Below are 22,237 nucleotides of genomic sequence, written 5' to 3'. Positions count from 1 at the left end.
TACATGGACGCAGTCATACACACACTCTCCACGTACATGGACGCAGTCATACACGTACTCTCCACATACATGGACACAGTCATACACGCACTCTCCACATACATGGACGCAGTCATACACGCACTCTCCACATACATGGACGCAGTCAGACACGCATTCTCCACATACATAGACGCAGTCATACACGCACTCTCCACATACATAGACGCAGTCATATACGCACTCTCCACATACATGGACACAGTCATACACGCACTCTCCACATACATGGACGCAGTCATACACGCACTCTCCACATACATGGACACAGTCATACACACACTCTCCACGTACATGGACGCAGTCATACACGTACTCTCCACATACATGGACGCAGTCATACACACACTCTTCAAATACATGGACGCAGTCAAACACGCACTCTCCACCCATACATGGACGCAGTCATACACGCACTCTCCACACATTTATGGAGCAGTCATACATGTACTCTCCACGTACATGGAGACAGTCATACATGCACTCTCCACATACATGGACACACTCTCCACATACATGGACGCAGTCATACACGCACTCTCCACATACATGGACGCAGTCATACACGCACTCTCCACGTACATGGAGGCAGTCATACATGCACTCTCCACATACATGGACACACTCTCCACATACATGGACGCAGTCATACACACACTCTCCACCCATACATGGATGCAGTCATACACGCACTCTCCACATACATGGACGCAGTCATACACGCACTCTCCACATACATGGACGCTGTCATACACGGACTCTCCACATACATGGACGCAATCATACACGCACTCTCCACATACATGGACGCAGTCATACACACACTCTCCACATACATGAACACAGTCATACACGCACTCTTCACATACATGGATGCAGTTATACACGCACTCTCCACATACATGGACAGCAGTTATACACACACTCTCCACATACATGAACACAGTCATACACGCACTCTCCACATACATGGACGCAGTTATACATGCACTCTCCACATACATGGACGCAGTCATACACGCACTCTCCACATACATGGACGCAGTTATACACGCACTCTCCACGTACATGGACGCAGTCATACACGTACTCTCCACATACATGGACGCAGTCATACACACACTCTCCAAATACATGGACGCAGTCATACACGCACTCTCCACCCATACATGGACGCAGTCATACACGCACTCTCCACACATCCATGGAGCAGTCATACATGCACTCTCCACGTACATGGAGGCAGTCATACATGCACTCTCCACATACATGGACACACTTTCCACATACATGGACGCAGTCATACACGCACTCTCCACATACATGGACGCAGTCATACACGCACTCTCCACGTACATGGAGGCAGTCATACATGCACTCTCCACATACATGGACACACTCTACACATACATGGACGCAGTCATAAACGCACTCTTCACATACATGGATGCAGTCATACACGCACTCTCCACATACATGGACGCAGTTATACACGCACTCTCCACATACATGGACGCAGTCATACACGCACTCTCCACATACATGGACGCAGTCATACACGCACTCTCCACCCATACATGGATGCAGTCATACATGCACTCTCCACATACATGGACGCAGTCATACACGCACTCTCCACATACATGGACGCTGTCATACACGCACTCTCCACATACATTGACGCAGTCATACACGCACTCTCCACATACATTGACGCAGTCATACACACACTCTCCACACATACATGGACGCAGTCATACACGCACTCTCCACATACATGGACGCAGTCATACACGCACTCTCCACATACATGGATGCAGTCATACACACACTCTCCACACATACATGGACGCAGTCATACACACACTCTCCACATACATGGACGCAGTCATACACGCACTCTCCACATACATGGACGCAGTCATACACGCACTCTACACATACATGGACGCAGTCATACACGCACTCTCCACATACATGGACGCAGTCATACACGCACTCTCCACATACATGGACGCTGTCATACACACAGTCACCACATACATGGACGCAGTCATACACGCACTCTCCACATACATGGACGCAGTCATACACGCACTCTCCACATACATGGACGCAGTCATACACGCACTCTCCACATACATGGACTTTGTCATACATGCGCTCACCATATACATAGATGCATTCATACACACACTCTCACCATATACATGGACGCTGTCATACATGCGCTCACCATATACATGGACGCAGTCATACACACAGTCACCACATACATGGACGCACACATATACAATACACATATATAGACACCCAGCTTTCCTGCTGTGCCTCTCCCTCACACTCTAATGCCTCTGCACTTGTGCCATGCAGGATAGCAGGGAAGCTGGATGACATTTCATGATATAATTCACCAGATTTCCTACTGTACTGCAGGTCACATGTGCACAGTCTGGGAAAGCTGAATATAACCCCTGTTCCCCTGCCACTCACATCACTGGTGCAGTTGTGGCAATCCAACTGGTGTTCAGCATGCTGGGCACTGGGCAGGGAAGGTTCAACTTCAGGCAGCAGGAATCGCGGGCAGAAAAGGGGCGGGGCTATTATAGCTCCACCCACGATGGGCCGTCCTGTTGCTGGTCACTGTCCATCCTAAGAACTAAGGAGGGGAGAGGCGGAGCAATGTCACTGATGTCAGGTCAGAGGTGCAAGTGCAGGACTCTGGACCCGATGCAGGAGTCAGCTGCTCTGACAGGGGCCCGGGGTGACGAAGTACAGTGACTGCTCCCGGGCCCCTTCTGAGCTCGGGCCCGAAGCAGCTGCTTCCCTGATAGTTACGCCACTGATTCCTCTGTAGTGCAGGATGGGTCGCCGTGGTAAAGAGCCGCATTGAAGGGTCTAAAGAGCCGCTTGTGGCTCGCGAGCCGCACTTTGCCGACCACTGGCTTAGGGCAATAAAGCAGTTAATATCAGAATTTTTGATGGTCTGTAGCAGTGAGAGTGTTAATGACGGTATAATGCCTGCATCCCTGTAGTAGGGTTGCCACCTTTTCTTCAAGCCAAACCCGAACAGAAGAGAGGGAGGGCCCCCTTCCAGGCCCCACTCATGTACCGCCTCCATCCACGCCCATGTCCCACCTCCAGTGACGCCCATGTTCCGCCTCCACCCCGGTCGCTGTCGCACCGCGATCATTACGCCCCTGATCCCGTCACTACAGAAATACAGCACCCCATACCTCTTACATCCAGTGATGTCTCCTTTGATGTAGATGTTCTCTTTCCTCATCTTCTCCTTTCAGACCTTCAGACCAGACTACCATTTTGTCGCCATTTTACGTCTCTGCAGTTTGACAACAACAACAAAAAAAATCTTAGTTTACTACTTTTCCATCATCCTCCCATCTTCTGGACAAATCATCCTACTACCCCCAATACTAGACCGCTGTGCTCCCCAATATTATACTGCAGAAACAGATAAATCCCCTGATAATACTAGTACAGTGCAGAGCCCCCCATAAAAAATACCCCTTCTTTGTGGCCTCATAGATGCCCCCCATGTGTCAGTAAGAAGTGCCTCTTTTCTCCCCCCAATATGTGCCAGTATAAGGTGCCTCTTCCCCCCCCTTTCCTTATATGTGCCAGTATCAAGTGCCTCATTTCTCTCCCCCCCATATGTACCAGTATAAAGGGTCTCTCCCCCCCTTCCCTTATATGTGCCAGTATCAAGTGCCTCATTTTTCTCCCCCCCAATATGTGCCAGTATGAGGTGCCTCTTTCCCCCCTTCCCCCCCATATGTGGCAGTTTCAAGTGCCTCATTATCCCCCCCAATATGTGCCAGTATGAGGTTCCTCTTTCTTCCCCTTCCCCCATATGTGGAAGTTTTAAGTGCCTCATTCCCCCCCAATATGTGCCAGTATGAGGTGCCTCTTTCCCCCCCTTCCCCCATATGTGGCAGTTTCAAGTGCCTCATCCCCCCCCCCAACATGTGCAAGTATAAGGTGCCTCTTTCCACCCCTTCCCTCCCCTATATGTGCCAATTTCAAGTGCCTCTTTTCTCCTCCCCCCACAAATATGTGCCAGTATAAGGTGCCTCTTTCCACCCCTTCCCCCATATGTGGCAATTTCAGTTGCCTTTCTTCTCGAAAAACAAAACAAAAAAACTTTTACTTACTCCAACGAAGCAATGCAGGTGGCCTCTTCCCGACCTGTGTACCGTGCTGTGCGGCTCAGGCGGCGTGATGACGTCATCGCGCCGCCTGCACCAGCCTCTGATAGACTGCAGGCACAAGGCCCGCAGCCTATCAGAGGTACAGGGGAGGGAGATGCCTCTCCCTCCCCTGCCGCAGCACAGCCGTCTGTATTGCTGTCCCGAGGACGGCGATACAGATGACTATGGCGATGAGCGATTCCACAATGGAAGCGCTCATCTCCCTGTGCCCATCCGCCGCCGCCATCATTCACAGCTGATCCTGTGCCCGGATCTGAGAAAGGCTTGTACCCGGGCACAAGATTGCAAACCCGGACTGTCCGGGTCATTCCCGTACGGGTGGCAACCCTGTAGTGTAGGGCAGCAAAGGAGTTAATGTATGTATAACTTGCTTTAAAGGGGTTAGTGATAGCATACCTGGTGATCATTGTCCGTAAAAGAATTAATGTTAACATCCTTGGTGGTCTACAGCAGTGAAGAGTTTAATTACAGTATACCTGGTGGTCTGGGGCAGTTTAGGAGTTAATATTAGAATCCTTGGTGATCTGGGGCAGTGTAGGTGTGAATGTCAGAAGCCATGGTGGTCTGTACAGTGAAATAGTTAATGTCAGAAACCATGGTGGTCTGTACAGTGAAATAGTTAATGTCAGAATCCATGGTGGTCTGTACAATGAAATAGTTAATGTCAGAATCTATGGTGGTCTGTACAGTGAAGGAGTTAATGTCAGAATCCATGGTGGTCTATACAGTGAAGGAGTTAATGTTAGAATCCATGGTGGTCTATACAGTGAAGGAGTTAATGTTAGAAACCATGGTGGTCTGTAAAATGAAGGAGTCAATGTCAGAATCCATGGTGGTCTGTAAAATGAAGGAGTTAATGTCAGAATCCATGGTGGTCTGTAAAATGAAGGAGTTAATGTCAGAATCCATGGTGGTCTGTAAAATGAAGGAGTCAATGTCAGAATCCATGGTGGTCTGTAAAATGAAGGAGTCAATGTCAGAATCCATGGTGGTCTGTAAAATGAAGGAGTTAATGTTAGAATCCATGGTGGTCTGTAAAATGAAGGAGTTAATGTCAGAATCCATGGTGTTCTGTACAGTGAAGGAGTTAATGTCAGAATCCATGGTGGTCTGTAAAATGAAGGAGTTAATGTTAGAATCCATGGTGGTCTGTAAAATGAAGGAGTTAATGTCAGAATCCATGGTGTTCTGTACAGTGAAGGAGTTAATGTTAGAATCCATGGTGGTCTGTAAAATGAAGGAGTTAATGTTAGAATCCATGGTGGTCTGTAAAATGAAGGAGTCAATGTCAGAATCCATGGTGGTCTGTAAAATGAAGGAGTCAATGTCAGAATCCATGGTGGTCTGTACAGTGAAGGAGTTAATGTTAGAATCCATGGTGGTCTGTACAATGAAGGAGTTAATGTTAGAATCCATGGTGGTCTGTACAATGAAGGAGTTAATGTTAGAATCCAGGGTGGTCTGTAAAATGAAGGAGTTAATGTCAGCATACCCGTTGATTTGCGAAAGTGAGGATGTTAACAAAAGACTGCATGGTCTTCTAGGACAGTCAAATGGTACATTTTAAGAGCCCTGATGGAGCGCAGTGGATGGGTTAATGCTGCACATCTGGTAAATGGGGCATGCAAGTCCAGTGGTTACTCACCTCTCCAGGCCTGAGCATTGTTCTGCCTGTAACGTTCTGTTTCCTCTTTGTACTGATCATAGAAATAGGTGCAGAGAGCTCATTATATGTGGAGACCATATAGGGAAACGTGAGTCTATCATTAGATGGTGTACGTCTCCCTGACAAATAATATATATGTATATATATATATATTGCGGGGATTTGCTCTGGTAGACAGGCTAGCGGACGCAGTACAGAGGCAATGACAACGTCTTTAACTTAAACAGTGCAGTGTTTTATTCACACATACGTAAAGTGACAAAAAAACAGTTTCAAGGAAAAACAGTCACCTTGAGTCTGGTGTTTGTTCACACCAGGCTGCAGCTAAGTCCTTGGATGAAGCAGTAGTCCACGTGCTTTGTCCCCAAACAATATAGCAGGCCTAGTCCCCTGCCCAAACGCTCAGGCTCCAACACCGAGACGGACAGCGCTCCACAGCTGAGACTGCTGGCTGGGTTTTTATCCCAAACCAAAACCCGGCCTGATACCGTGGGGAACAGCCACTCACCCTGCACTTTGGCTGCTCCCAATAAGAACCGGCCCGGATCGGCTTTACAGCAATACTAACAGCTAAAGTGTCAGCCTGCCACTGCAAAACTGACACTTCAGGGAAAAATCCGGTTCTTACCTCACAGAGGCCAGGAACCTCAGTGACACATATCTTCCGTCAATGACGGCTCCTTGTTCCTTCTTATATGAAACTCAAAAAATTTGAATATCGTGCAAAAGTTAATTTATTTCAGTAATGCAACTTAAAATTTGAATATTGTGAAAAGGTTCAATATTCTAGGCTCAAAGTGTCACACTCTAGTCATCTAATTAGTCCATACCCCCTGAGCAAAGGGGACCTCAAAATTGTGACTTTGGGGTTTCATAAGCTGTAAGCCATAATCATCCAAATTATACCAAAACAAGGCTTAAAATATCTCGCTTTGCATGTAATGAGTCTATCTCATATATTAGTTTCACCTTTTAATTTGCTAAAATAAATTAACTTTGCACAATATTCTAATTTTTCGAGTTTCACCTTCACCTGTATGTGTATATATATATATATATTTATATATATACAGTCATGTGAAAAAATTAGGACACCCTTTGAAAGCATGTGGTTTTTTGTAACATTTTTAATAAAAGGTTATTTCATCTCCGTTTCAACAATACAGAGAGATTAAAGTAATCCAACTAAACAAAGAAAACTGAAGAAAAGTCTTTTCCAGATCTTCTGTAAATGTCATTCTACAAAAATGCCTATTCTAACTGAGGAAAAAGATAGGACACCCTCACATGTATTCCCTCTTAAATTGGCTCAGATCTCACACAGGTATATCACACCAGGTGCACATAATTAGTAGATCGTTACTCTGCATGTTGAATGAGGCTTGCCCTATTTAAACCTCAGACATTTAGTTTGGTGTGCTCCTGACTGTTGAAGTGAGAGTGAGCACCATGGTGAGAGCAAAAGAGCTGTCAGAGGACTTCAGAAAAAAGATTGTAGCAGCCTATGAGTCTGGGAAGGGATTTAAAAAGATCTCAAAAGATTTTGAAATCAGCCATTCCACTGTCCGGAAGATAGTCTACAAGTGGAGGGCTTTCAAAACAACTGCCAACATGCCCAGGACTGGTCGCCCCAGCAAGTTCACCCCAAGAGCAGACCGCAAGATGCTAAAAGAGGTCTCCAAAAACCCTAAAGTGTCATCTCGAGAACTACAGCAGGCTCTGGCTACTGTTGATGTAGAAGTACATGCCTCTACAATCAGAAAGAGACTGTACAAGTTTAACTTGCATGGGAGGTGTGCAAGGAGGAAACCTTTGCTTTCCAAGAGAAACATCGAGGCCAGACTGACATTTGCCAGAGATAAAGTTGACAAAGACCAGGACTTCTGGAATAATGTTCTTTGGACAGATGAGTCCAAAATTGAATTATTTGGACACAACAGCAGAGGACATGTTTGGCGTAAACCAAACACAGCATTCCAAGAAAAGAACCTCATACCAACTGTGAAGCATGGAGGTGGAAGTGTCATGGTTTGGGGCTGCTTTGCTGCAGCAGGACCTGGTCAGCTCACCATCATAGAATCCACGATGAATTCTACTGTGTATCAGAAGGTGCTTGAAGAACATGTGAGACCATCAGTTAGAAAATTAAAGCTGAAGCGGAACTGGACCATGCAACATGACAATGACCCAAAACATACTAGTAAATCAACCAAAGATTGGCTGAAAAAGAAGAAATGGAGAGTCCTGGAATGGCCAAGTCAAAGTCCAGATTTGAATCCCATTGAGATGCTGTGGGGTGACTTGAAAAGGGCTGTACGTGCAAGAAACCCCTCAAACATCTCACAGCTGAAAAAGTTCTGCATTGAGGAGTGGGGTAAAATTTCCTCAGACCGATGTCGAAGACTGGTAGATGGCTACAAGAACCGTCTCACTGCAGTTATTTCAGCCAAAGGAGGTAACACTCGCTATTAGGGGCAAGGGTGTCCTATCTTTTTCCTCAGTTAGAATAGGCATTTTTGTAGAATGACATTTACAGAAGATCTTGAAAAGACTTTTCTTCAGTTTTCTTTGTTTAGTCGGATTACTTTAATCTCTCTGTATTGTTGAAACGGAGATGAAATAACCTTTTATTAAAAATGTTACAAAAAACCACATGCTTTCAAAGGGTGTCCTAATTTTTTCACATGACTGTATATATATATATATATATATTGTGAGGCGGTGACAGGAGTCATCTATGAGGGGAGATATGTGTCACCCAGAATGTTGCAGGAAGCATTCTAAAGCCGCTTGCTTAGGCTACTTTCACACTAGCGTTCGATCGGATCCGTTCTGAACGGATCCGATCATATTAATGCAGACGGAGGCTCCGTTCAGTACGGATCCGTCTGCATTAATAACTTAGAAAAAATTCTAAGTGTGAAAGTAGCCTGAGCGGATCCGTTCAGACTTTCAATGTAAAGTCAATGGGGGACGGATCCGCTTGAAGATTGAGCCATATGGTGACATCTTCAAGCGGATCCGTTCCCATTGACTTACATTGTAAATCTGAACGGATCCGCTCGCCTCCGCACAGCCAGGCGGACAGCTGAATGCTGCAAGCAGCGTTCAGCTGTCCGCCTGTCCGTGCAGGGGCGAGCGGAGCGGAGGCTGAACGCCGCCAGACTGATGCAGTCTGAGCGGATCCGCTCCATTCAGACTGCATCAGGGCTGGACGGAGGCGTTCGGGTCCGCTCGTGAGCTCCTTCAAACGGAGCTCACGAGCGGACCGACGAACGCTAGTGTGAAAGGAGCCTTAGCAGGAATATGCCACCAAGGTGCCCAGCCTTGGTGGAGTAAAAGCCCTAATCTAGGTGTCCACTAAGTTAGCTGGTGGACACAGAAAATAGATAGTGTAGCTGGTTCAGCTAGTTCAGGGCCGGCTTTTACTGCTAACAGGCAATGTGTTAAGTGGGGGCCTGTTCCCCAGGTTCCAGTCCGGGACTTAAGGCCTGCTCATGTCCAGGGATCCTATTTAATCCTGCTGCTAGATCTTAGGTGTGTCTCAGTCTGGAGGAAAGGCAGACAGTGTGAAGTAACACTGTCAGAGCGTGCTACAACTGTTTGACCCGGCTGCGATCCGGAGGTACTGGCTGTACTTTTGATGAAAAAGCCTAAATAGAGAGGTCTTTTATTGAACGTTTTGGTGTCCCTGCCTCCGTACACTGGTCAAGTGAGTACAGTTCCCTACAATATATATATATATATATATATATATAGGAGCTGTGGCGCCTGTAAAAGGTGAATACAGTCTACTTCTGTACCTGGTCCCTTGGCAGATCACAAAACACAGGAAACACAAAAAAATACTGAAAATTTTTATTCTTCCCACAATTTTCCTCTCTAGGTTTGAAAATGAACAAGCAATCCGCCTGTCTGGGGAGAAAGACTTATTTGAATTACGCAAGGTGGTTGATCAGCTTACCATTACCAAGGCTGAGCTAGAAATGCAAATCGAGGGTCTGAAGGAGGAACTTATCTTCCTTACGAAGAACCACAAGGAGGTCAGTAATCATAGTTTCAGTAATAAAGTTCTATTATTAGCTTTGAAAGGTTTCGCAGTTGAGGACCACAGGTAAAGATGTGACATATGACATACATGGATGCATAGTCCAGCTTGCATTTAAGCTTCAATGTTTCAAATATTGTATGAAATGTATTACCTATTGAAGATACATCTTGCTTACTTAAATATTAAGAGCTAGCCTGCATCACTTTAGGACAGCCCTTTTTGTTAACTTACGGTAAGTCTACAGGAGTAAAACACCCTCTGCAGGGTGTCATTTACAGTAGGTATTTGGTTGAGGTGAGCACCCCAATACTGAAGTTTGCGTTATATAACTATATATGATGTGTTTGTATATCTTATTTATTTCCCCAATCAGGAAATGGATGAGTTTCTTAAGAAAACAACAGGCGCTGTCAACGTGGAGCTAGATGTAGCATCACCTGTGGATCTCGGTAAAATCATGGAAGAGATGAGGGCACAATATGAGCAGTTGGTTGAAAAACAGAGATTGGAGGCTGAAAATGTGTTTGAGAAAAAGGTAAGTGATGTTCATTGACCTTTTACCATACCTAATCAACACCAAGTGGCTAATGTCTGCTTCCAGGTCATATGTCATCACCCACAAAATAGTAGGAAACTCAACAGATCACTAGCCACAGTGGTGACCGACCTCAGCCAGTCGTTGACTAAGCAGGTATTTCTTGCTATTTACTATATGTCAACACTGGAGAAGGAAGCGGTGACAAGTGTGGACCCAGTAGGCAGCAGAGGGGCATCTGCGAGGTAGGTTATGTCCCATACTTTATATACAGCGACTTGCCAGCCAGCGCGTTAAGGTTCTCAGTGCTTTGGAAAGTATGGTTTGCACTTAAATCAAGACTGCATTAAGAAAAGAAACCCTTAAAGGGCAGATTTGTACCTATGAAACTGGCTGATCTGTTACATGTGAGCTTGACAGCTGAGGGCATCTGTGTTGGTCCAATGTTCATATGTGCCTGCATTGCTGAGAAAAATTTGGTTTTAATATAAACAAATAAGCCTCTAGGAGCACCGGGGAAGTTGTGGTTACACCTAGAGGCTCTACTCTCTCTGCAACTGCTGCAACCTCTCCACTTTGATTAACAGGGACAGGCAGTGGAAATGTCAAGAGAGTGCAGCAGTTGCAGAGAGATCAGAGCCTCTAGGTATAAAGGCAATGCCCCCGTTGCTCCTAGAAGCTCATTTGCACATACACTGCCTGTCCCCCCAAAAAGTTGCCACAAAAAAAAAAAAGGTCACACGCTCTAATATTTCATTGGGACCGCCTTTAGCTTTGATTACGACACGCATTCACTGTGCCATTGTTTCGATAAGCTTCTGCAATGTCACAAAATGTATTTCCATCCAGTGTTGCACTAATTTTTCATCAAGATCTTGCAATGATGATGGTAGAGTCTGATCGCTGCGCAAAGCCTTCCCCAGCACATCCCAAAGATTCTCAATGAGGGTTAAGGTCTGGACACTGTGGTGGCCAATCCATGTGTGAAAATTATGTCTCATGCTTCCTGAACCACTCTTTCACACTTTGAGCCCGATGAATCCTAGCATTGTCATCTTGGAATATGCCCGTGCCATCACGGAAGAAAAAATCCATTGATGGAATAACCTGGTCATTCAGTATGTTCAGGTAGTCAGCTGACCTCATTCTTGAAGCACATACTGTTGCAGAACCTCGACCTGACCAACTGCAGCAACCCCAGATCATAGCACTGCCCCCACATGCTTGTACAGTAGGCACTAGGCATGATGGGTGCATCACTTCATCTGCCTCTCTTCTTACCTTGATGTGCCCATCACTCTGGAACAGGGTAAATCTTGACTCATCAGACCACATGACCTTCTTCCCTTGCTCCAGAGTCCAATCTTCATGCTCCCTAGCAAATTGAAGCCTTTTTTTCTGGTTTGCCTCACGTATTAGTGGTTTTCTTACGGCTACACAGCTGTTCAGTCCCAATCCCTTTAGTTCCCTTTGCATTGTGCATGTGGAAATACTCTTACTTTTACTATTTAACATAGCCCTGAGTTCTACTGTTGTTTTTCTTCGATTTGATTTCACCAAACGTTTTAAGTGATCGCCGATCACGATCCTTCAGGATTTTTTCCACATTTCTTCCTCGAATACAATGGGTCCCCCACTATTCTTCCAGTTTTTATTAATGCGTTGGACAGTTCTTAACCCAATTTTAGTAGTTTCTGCAATCTCCTTAGATATTTTCTCTGCTTGATGCATGCCAATGATTTAACCCTTCTCAAACAGATTAACATCTTTTCCACGACCATGAGATGTGTCTTTTGACATGATTGTCTAAGAAATGAGAAGCAACTCATTGCACCAGTTGGGGTTAAATAACTTATTGCCAGCTGAAAGATAATCGCCCATGCAGTAATTCTCCAATAGGAGGCTCATACCTATTTGCTTAGTTAAATCCAGGTGGCGACTTTTTTTTTTGACAGCCAGTGTATGACCATGGCACAAACAGAGATACCTTCACATCAAATCCTCTGACAGATGCCCTTTAAGTCATGACTGATTTCATATGGCATCAGCTAACTAGTAAATTCCTTTTCATGTGTACGGATAGCAATTTATATGGTCAAAACGGCAAAAAACTGAAATAACCTGTGAGGTGAAATTACATAGAAAACATTATTACTGCTTTTAATGCATGGTACAAAGGGCAATTCAGCATACAGTTTTTACATGGATGAAAAAATCTACCATGCAAATGCTAAATTCATAGTTATATGATTATCCATGCATAAGTTTTTTATTTGTATAATTGTATTTGTATAATCTTTGTATGTCAGGCATGTAAATAATCTTTTGCATCAGACTAATGATTTAGTGATGTGCCATAAAATTGCTATAAAGGTCCTATCATCATTATGTTGATGGAGGCCTGGATGTACTGCTCTTTTGTCAGGTTGTACTGCCTGGTATTATCATTAATATTTATTTAAAGTGTCATTAGTTATTAGATAAGGTGGTACACATACATAATGGGTGAAGACCCTGCCACCAGGGATTATAATCTACAAGTGAAGGGGGAAAGAGACAGTAGGAGAGGGTAAAAGCTGCTCAAATATTGTAAGTGTGCAACAAGCCCCTGAGGAGCAAGTGCTGAGGATGAGAGTGATAGTGGCCCTGATTAAATGTTGTGTCACGGTGTACCACCCGCTCCCTTGGGATCAGTGCATTGGTACTTTAGTTTTAAAGAATGAGGCCTGAAGTCTCTTTTACTAAGTTCAACTTAGAAATTCAGGAACATTAAATATCAGCGGATTCCAAGTGCAATTCTCTGGCCCCAGTAACAATATAGAGGTAGGATGGCTGCAATGTAGCACTTGTAATTGTAGATGTCCACTAGCAGATGTAGACTTGTATTGTAACTGGCCTATTGGTAATCTTTCATGATGGATGTCTTACCCGTAGTCCCTCAACTCACAGCAGCGTCTTTTATACTAGTCTTAGCAGTTCACTCTACTCTCTGATTCCTATATCTGCTTGAGGATCTCTTAACTTAGTCTCTCTGGAGAATGCTTTACAGAAGCAGGAGCTCTGCCATGTGCTTCCACTCCTCTCTGTCTATCAACAGGAACTCCACCTCCTGGCAGGAAGCAGGACCTGCCCACTCCTACCAAAAGGGCAGTAACAGGGTAATTAGCTCCGTGCCAACAATTCCTTACTGGCCACAATATACAATACAAATACATACCTATTTACAATGCAATAGCAGATACCCCAAGGTCTGGGGTACTGCAGATGGTAGGCTTTCCTGAAGAGGTAATTTTCAGATTGCTTTTGCAGGTTTGTATGTTGGGAGACAGTCTGATGTGCTGAGGTATTCAGTTCCAGAGTATGGAAGATGCATGTGAAAAATCCTGTAGACAATTGTGTGAGGAACAGACAAGAAGAGAACAAAGGAAAGGGTCATTTGAGAATTGGAGATTACATGTGGGGATGTATCAGGAAAGTAGTATAGGAATGTAAGGAGGGGACAGATTGTGGATGGCTTTATTGTGGACACGTTCAGTTGCGGCCTTGCGGAGGTTGCATAGTATGGCTGAAAAAAACATATGTCCATCAAGTTCTACCAGAGGATAGGATTGGATGTGGATGAAGGGAAGGGGAGGTGACCAGAATGGATCAATATTCCTAAAAACAATTCTATACCTTTTACATAACCATTATGTTAGTCTTATGTTGACTGCTGTGACCACCTCCTGTTGCACAGATTCACAGGTCTTATGGTAAAGAACTGTTGGCTCCGGATATTGAACCTCTATTTTTTTAGATGGAGAGTTTGCTTTGTCTTCTGAAGGGATTTTACATGGAACAGCTTTTAACCATATGTTTTCATATTTGACGTTTATTTAAATGGATTTTCCTAGATCTATAGTCAGGATAGGTCATCAGCATGCTCAGACCGGCCCACAGGGGTACAGGGGAATCCCCCGGTGGGCCCCTGAGCAAGGTGGGCCCCTAGTCTCTCACCCCCTGCATAAGTGGCATATAACACAGTAGACTTACTGCACTACATACATATATTCGATGTACAGCACCTCAACCAGCCTATTTTCATATTAAAAACTTGTTAGATTATTTATTATATTTGAATGTATCCATACGGTGGCCAAAATACATTTTACTGGTGGGCCCTAGGCACCCGAGTCCGACACTGGTCATCAGTATCCGATCAGTGGGAGTCCGACCCCTGCTGATCAGCAGTTTGAGAACCGCTGCCTTCTCACAGCTTCTCCTAGGCCAGTGATAACATGTTCATCGGTCACATTGCCTAGGCACAGTTGAGTGCCATTCAAGTGAATGAGGCTGAGTGCGATAACAAGCACAGCCGCTATACAGTGCACAGCGCTGTGCTTGGTAAGCTGCGAGAAGGCCACGGCACTCACAGGACTTCCACCAATCAGATAGTGATGACCTATCTATCCCCAGGATAGGTCATCAGATATAAAATCCTTGAAAACCCTTTTAAGTTCATTATGTCTCTGCTCAAGACATTTAAATGGGTTGTCCCATCATGGACAATGGGGGTATATCGCTAGGATATGCCCCCATTGTCCTATAGGTGCGGGTCACTACGGTATATGGAGAACGGAGCCCCGCAAGTGAAGGAGGGTGCACTGCGCATGCGCAGCCACGCTAAATTCATTTTCTCTGGGGCCGGCAAAAATAGCATTGGCTCGGCTATTTTTGTCGACCCCATAGTAGAAATTAATGGGAGCGGGGGCCGCTCATGCGCGGTACGCTCCCATTCACTTCTATGGGGAGCCGGCTTGGTGGTGGCTGGACCGGAGTCCTCCAGTCACCACCTTGCGTTGCTCCATTCTCGATATAGGTGCGGGTCCCAGTGGTGGGACCTAAAACTTAGCTTTTAATAGTCATAACTAAACTTTTTTATTTGTGCTCCGACACATATTTAGTGATTTAAAATTTTCAGTTTCACTGGCCTTTTTTTGTCTTTTAGAGCTTATTGTCAGTACTCTTTGCTGACTTCTTAAGCCTCCTACTTAATTTTGACACTCTATTGCCATGCTGAGCTGCGCGCTTGCCCAGGATTATAATGGCATTGTGTCTAATGTCTTCCTCTACACACTGGTTTCAGTGATAACTGTGTTAAAATTCAAGCCTCACGCTGCCCCCCGACATGTTTCGCCGTATCACGGCGTCCTCAGGGGTAAGGGCAGTGTTTGTGCGTGCTTTGCCTCCCTTCCGGCTTATAAGACCTTTGCTAGTGATGCGTTGGTTGTGCGCCTTATTGGGGGCGTGACTGGCGTCTTCACTGGGCTTCTGATTGGATAGGCCATGGGGCTCGCTTTCATGACGAGCTGACTTCGCCCCTTGACGTCAGATGTTTTCCCTTTCTCTCGTTTTAATTGGTGCGGATCATTCTTGAGCGCTGCGCTTGTTTGTGACGTCGGAGCTCTCTCGGCTTCCGTGTTAATGCGCATGTCTTCACACTCTGTTCACGATCCGAACTCCACATTGCGCATGCCCATGGACTTCAACTCCCACGATGTTTCTACACAGCTATTGCCCAGGTAACCGCCGCCATAGCCTATTAGCATTATCATTTGTCATTATGTTTTATGTAGAAATGATGTAGATTTACAACAAGTGATACCCAAATATCCCGCCATAACGTACAGAAGAGGACAAAATTTAAAAGAAAAACTAGTCCACAGTCACTATCAACCCCATGGAAGTAATAATAAAAAAACTACCTGGCTGTCCCACAATGGGTCATACCCATGTGGGGACTGCGTCTTCTGTAGTAGGATGAAACCTACGAAGACATTTACTAATCCAGTGGATGGAAAAAACTATGAAGTTAGGGACTATATCAACTGCAAAACAAAGGGAGTAGTCTATGTCATCAGATGCGAATGTCCGAAGTTTTATGTAGGAAAGACTATCCAAGAGCTGAGGAGGCGCATATCAAAACATCTGAGCAGTATAAGTACTGGTGAGGATACCAGCCTAGCCAGACACATGAGAGAAAAACACAAAGAAAACAATACAGAAATCAAAGTTTGGGGAGTCATGAGGGTTAAAACAGGACCACGAAAAGGGGACATAGACAAGAAACTCCAACAAGAGGAAACTAAATGGATATACCTGCTGAATAGTCTGTCCCCAAATGGGTTGAATGAGGGGTTCACGTTCTCGTCTTTCCTATAAGATGTCACTCATACCTGAGAAAACGAAGAAAGAAAATAAGAATATTTATACAAAAAATAACTATAGATATTAAAATACGATACAGAATGTATAGAGAATAAGCAGCCTCACAGAGGCTAGACCGAAAATATAAAAGGTATCCCCCAAGAAATCTAGAAAAAATAATAACATTATAATAATAATACTGAAAATATAAAGATATCCCCCAATAAATCTACAAAAAACAAAAATATCATAATAACAATAAAAACAATAATAATAACAATAAAAATTATTTAAAGCAAGGAGAAAAAAACTACTGAAAGAGCCATCAATCTGTAGAATGAGGTATGTATAAAGGGAGGACTATACAAAGAATTAGAGTAAACAACAGAATAATAAAAATAGAGGAGGGAAAAATAAATAAATCCGAAGAGATGAATATAACGAAAAGGAGAAATAAAGAGCAGGGCATTACTAATATGCCATGGAGCCAGGTACGTTAATAATTGGAAACTAAATCATCTAAAGAATAATTAAAGTCAGGTATGAGACATGGCAAGAAAACCATTTAAGTCAAAAAAGCTCAAAGGCCATACACCTCCTATATCATAATCCCTACCCCATTATCTTGGAGTGTAGTGATGATGACAAATATCATAAACAAGTCTACTCCCCAAGAAAATTCATCCAAATATAGATATGCACAGAAATATAAGTAAAATTAAGGGGGATATTTTTAGATTTAAAATTAATCCATAAGTTGGAAAGTAGATTCAAAACGAGGGAGATAATATGACAAAAATTCGGAGGATACCTGCGGATAAACGGCTAATGGTGTCGGAGAACAATGAGACATAAAACATAATGACAAATGATAATGCTAATAGGCTATGGCGGCGGTTACCTGGGCAATAGCTGTGTAGAAACATCGTGGGAGTTGAAGTCCATGGGCATGCGCAATGTGGAGTTCGGATCGTGAACAGAGTGTGAAGACATGCGCATTAACACGGAAGCCGAGAGAGCTCCGACGTCACAAACAAGCGCAGCGCTCAAGAATGATCCGCACCAATTAAAACGAGAGAAAGGGAAAACATCTGACGTCAAGGGGCGAAGTCAGCTCGTCATGAAAGCGAGCCCCATGGCCTATCCAATCAGAAGCCCAGTGAAGACGCCAGTCACGCCCCCAATAAGGCGCACAACCAACGCATCACTAGCAAAGGTCTTATAAGCCGGAAGGGAGGCAAAGCACGCACAAACACTGCCCTTACCCCTGAGGACGCCGTGATACGGCGAAACATGTCGGGGGGCAGCGTGAGGCTTGAATTTTAACACAGTTATCACTGAAACCAGTGTGTAGAGGAAGACATTAGACACAATGCCATTATAATCCTGGGCAAGCGCGCAGCTCAGCATGGCAATAGAGTGTCAAAATTAAGTAGGAGGCTTAAAAGGTCAGCAAAGAGTACTGACAATAAGCTCTAAAAGACAAAAAAAAGGACAGTGAAACTGAAAATTTTAAATCACTAAATATGTGTCGGAGCACAAATAAAAAAGTTTAGTTATGACTATTAAAAGCTAAGTTTTAGGTAAATTGGTAGGTGCAGGGGAAAAAAGGTGTTAATAAGTCCAAATAGGACATTAGTAGTAGATAGATGTTATATAACACACCGTATCCCTGCACTTAAAGGGAAAACTTAATGAGTTGAAGTCCAGTGGTGGGACCCACACCTATAAGACAATTGGGGAATATCCTAGCGATGATGAGACAACCCATTTAATGCTTTTATTTTTTCCTCATAACTAAGATCCTTCAAGTGTACGATCTACAAGGACACCCAAATCCTTCTCTACAAATGGCCCTCCCAGTGATGCTTCTATTAGGACATATAATGTATGTAAATTACTTGTACCCAGATTTATAACTTTACATTCATCCACATTGAATCTTATTTGCCAAGGGCATGCTCAAAGACTCAGATTGTCCAGGTTGGCTTGTAATTTCTGAATTTCCTTCTTAGACTGCACAGTATTGCATAGCTTGGTTTCACCTGCAAAAACAAAAGCAATGCTATTAATCACATTCTCTATATCATTATATGGAACAAATGAAGGCTCTTGTTCTTCTGCTGCCCTATGCCCATCCCAACAGATCTTGATGAGATCTTAAGTAACCTCCAAAGGTTTTCTATACACTTGAGTAGAGTGCTTTATCTTACTCTGCTGAGTTGAGACCTGCCCTCCTTGAAAAGCAGACAAATAGTATACTGTTTGCAAGGGAATCTGTCACAACCTCTCTGAGGGCAGTATAAGTTGGTAGCAGGTATGCTGATTCCAGGGTTCTGTTATATGTGTCCAAAATGTAGTTTCTGAGAAGATTACTTTTTATTAGCAGCAGTGCTGGTGTAGTGTCTCACTACGTAAATGTGGGCACTACTCAAGGGTCAATTGGGTCACGTTGTTCCCCACCTTTTGTGGAACATGGTTATGGTATTTTGTAGTGCATTTTAATGTATGTTGTCATGTTATCTCCTGTGTACCAGGCCTGTTAGGGGTGTATTTCCTCCTCTTAGGCAGTAGAGGGAGCTAGGGAACCCCCTAGTATATATAGTCAGGTCCAGTTCAGGGAGCGTTAGTGTGTAGTTAGAAGCCAGTGTACACTTTAGCTAGAGAGTAGCTGAAGATCAGCTTCTAACATGTAGCTAGATAGCCAGGGCCGGCTCCAGGTTCATGTGGGCCCTTGGGCGATAAATCCCAGTGGGCCCCCATGAGGCATTATTTTACATTGACATGTCCCCCTGTGGCTCCCACACGGTATAATGACCCCCAGTGGCCCCTATACAGTATAATGATTACTAGTGGCCCTTCACACAGTATAATGACTACTAGTGGCCCTTCACACAGTATAATGAACCCCCAATCCCCCCCCCACACTGTATAATGACCACCTGTGGCCCTGCATTCAGAATAATAACCCCCAGTCGCCCCCATTCAGAATAATGACCCCCAGTAGCCCCCACACTGGGGGAATACTGTATGGAGGGGGCTCTGGGGGTCATTATACTGAATGGAGGGTCGTTGGGGATCATTATACTAAATGGGGGACACTGGGGGTCATTATACTATGTAAAGGGCCCTCACAGTATAATGACCCCACAGTGACCCTCCATTCAGAATAATGACCCCCCAGTCACCCCCACACTGGGGGTTATACTGTATGGAGGGGGCACGAGGGTTCATTATATTTAATGGGGGCTCTGGTGGTCATTATACTAAATGGAGGGTCAATGGGGATCATTATACTGGGGGCACTGGGAGTCATTATACTGTGTAAGGGGCCCTCACAGTGTGATGAATGACCCCCCCCCCCCCCCCGTGGCCCCCTCACATACCTATCATTGCAGGGGAGCTGGTGATCCTGTCATTCACTAACCGCAGCTCCCTGCCCTCCTTCTCTCCGGCGGCCCGCTGCAGCAGTGAGCCAGGCCTGGAGGAGAGAAGGAGATGTGCAGTGATGTAGCTAGAACTGACTGGGCCCCACAGCTAATTTTATTACGCCCCCCTCCCCCCAATGTGTGTTCACATCACGTTTTTCCTATCGGTTTGATGCATACAAATGTGCTGCACTCCACGTTTTTGTATCCTGCAGAGTCAAGTAAAAAATGCATATGTTAACCTATATGTTTTTTTACAATGGAACTGTATGGTGAACAGACGCCGCTGTACGGCATCAGTCTGAGGCATCTGGTAACGCATATATTTTTGGTATACATTAAATGGATGGCACAAATGGGATGTGAACCCAGCCCTAGTGTCAGAATAAGCACCAGTACACAGCGGAGCAGCGTGGCGGAGAGGGGAGGCCGCCATGTACTGACAGAGCGCTACCTGGTCCTGGTGGTCAGGGATGAGGACTGTGCTTCCCAAGGATCATTTTCTACAGGGAAATAGAGGGCACAGTATAATACACTAGAATCTATATAATATAAAGATATTAGCCCTACCCCGAATAATAATACAATTAGGGGGTCATTTATTATATAGAAATACGTCTATATTAGGCGTATTTCTGACACAGATTGTGGCGCAAAGGCCCTTAACACCGCAATCTGTATCTTTTCCCGCTCATGCCAGGTCTAAAAAAAGTGGTGTGGGCATGGAAGGGGATACAGTTATGGCCATGCAGTTATTGGATACCACCGCCATATAGTGATAACACCGCCATACAATGATAAAACCACCATACAGTGACCGGATAAAAGGGTATAAGAGGGCACAGTACAGGGAATGACTATGGGCACTGCACAGGGTGTGGTAAGAGGGCACGATGCAGGGTATAAAGGGGCACAGTACGGGGTGGGGGGCACAGTCACATGACCCTGTGACGTTAGAAGGTCCTTATGGTGAATGCTGTTCAGATGCCACCATAATGAGAGGCAGAGGAGTGAGACAGGGGCCCTGGATGGACAGGAGTGGTGGACACAGCAAGTAGGTGGAAGGGGCTCTGAGGGGGATTCATACAACAAGTAGTGGCAGGAGGTATGTGCAGGGCAGCAACAGGAGATAGGAGGGTGAAACAGGAGCTCTGGATACATGAGGGAGGAAAGGAGGCAGCAGGGGCCCCATGAGGATGAGATAGGACAGGATATGGGGGGGGGGCAGGTATCATGGAGACAAACTGCTTAATGAAACCGTAACACAGCTAAATAGAATGAAGCAGCAGACAAGAGACAGTCACAGTGCAGACTCACTCACAGCTCCAGCCCTGCGGTCTCTCTCCTCAGGCAGCCCGTGTCCTGTGTAGAGGGGGCGTGTTCTATGTAGAGGGGGTGTGTCTGAGTGTCTGCAGCTCAGAGGCCCCACCAAAGGGGTACTGCGTAAGGGAAATGACAGCAGTGAGAGCTCCCATCTGTATTGATGGAAGCGCTCATAGCAGCTCAGTGGGCCCCCCCAGGAGCATTGGGCCCCGGCACTTGCCCGGGGATGCCGGGTTATGATGCCGGCCCTGTAGATAGCCCAGGTTCCTAGCTTGCATCCAGGGGAACAAGTTTCCTCCTGAAGTGATCCTGCATCTTGCAAAGTACAGAGCAGAGCCAATCTTATCCAGCCAAGTAGAAAGCTGAAGGGCAGAAGGATATTTACAGCAAGAGGATTTATACCAGAGGAAGGTTTCCCTACCCAAGGATAAAGCCAGCTATTAGGCATACAGGCCTTGGAGAAAGCCAGACAGGATCTGAAGAAAGTACAGCCTGATCTGTGAGTTTATTCCCTCTGAGTTATCTTGCAAGGATTTTGCCTGCCATTTATGTGAAGCCTGCCTGTTATTGAGATCTTTCATATGGAACTGTTTAAAGCCTGTATATAGTTGAACTGTTCAGTAAAGAGGAGTTCTAGTTCACTACAAACGTGTGTACCCCCATTATTCCTCCAACAAATCGGTGTGCCACCGTTACCGGCACTGGCCTCACGAACCATAAGGGACCTTGCCACCGGCACACTAAACCTACAACACCCAGGGCACCTCACCTACTACCAGG

The 22,237-nt window shown here is 45.1% G+C and overlaps 1 protein-coding gene across 2 annotated transcripts in view; it reads left to right on the top strand.

The window, feature by feature from the left end:
* The window catches only part of LOC122940325 (keratin, type I cytoskeletal 19-like), a 52,738-nt gene that overhangs the window by 23,910 nt on the left and 6,591 nt on the right, over window positions 1–22,237 (top strand). For both annotated transcript variants that reach the window (XM_044296946.1, XM_044296947.1), the window contains exons 3-4: window positions 9,821–9,977; window positions 10,359–10,520. In XM_044296946.1, coding sequence (XP_044152881.1) covers window positions 9,821–9,977; window positions 10,359–10,520 — 319 coding nt within the window. The remainder of the gene's footprint in view (window positions 1–9,820; window positions 9,978–10,358; window positions 10,521–22,237) is intronic.

The sequence above is a fragment of the Bufo gargarizans genome, chromosome 6, assembly GCF_014858855.1.
Source record: "Bufo gargarizans isolate SCDJY-AF-19 chromosome 6, ASM1485885v1, whole genome shotgun sequence".
Classification (NCBI taxonomy): domain Eukaryota; kingdom Metazoa; phylum Chordata; class Amphibia; order Anura; family Bufonidae; genus Bufo; species Bufo gargarizans.
The sequence above is the reverse complement of the archived record's forward strand: the minus strand, read 5'-3'. Positions and strand labels throughout refer to the sequence as shown.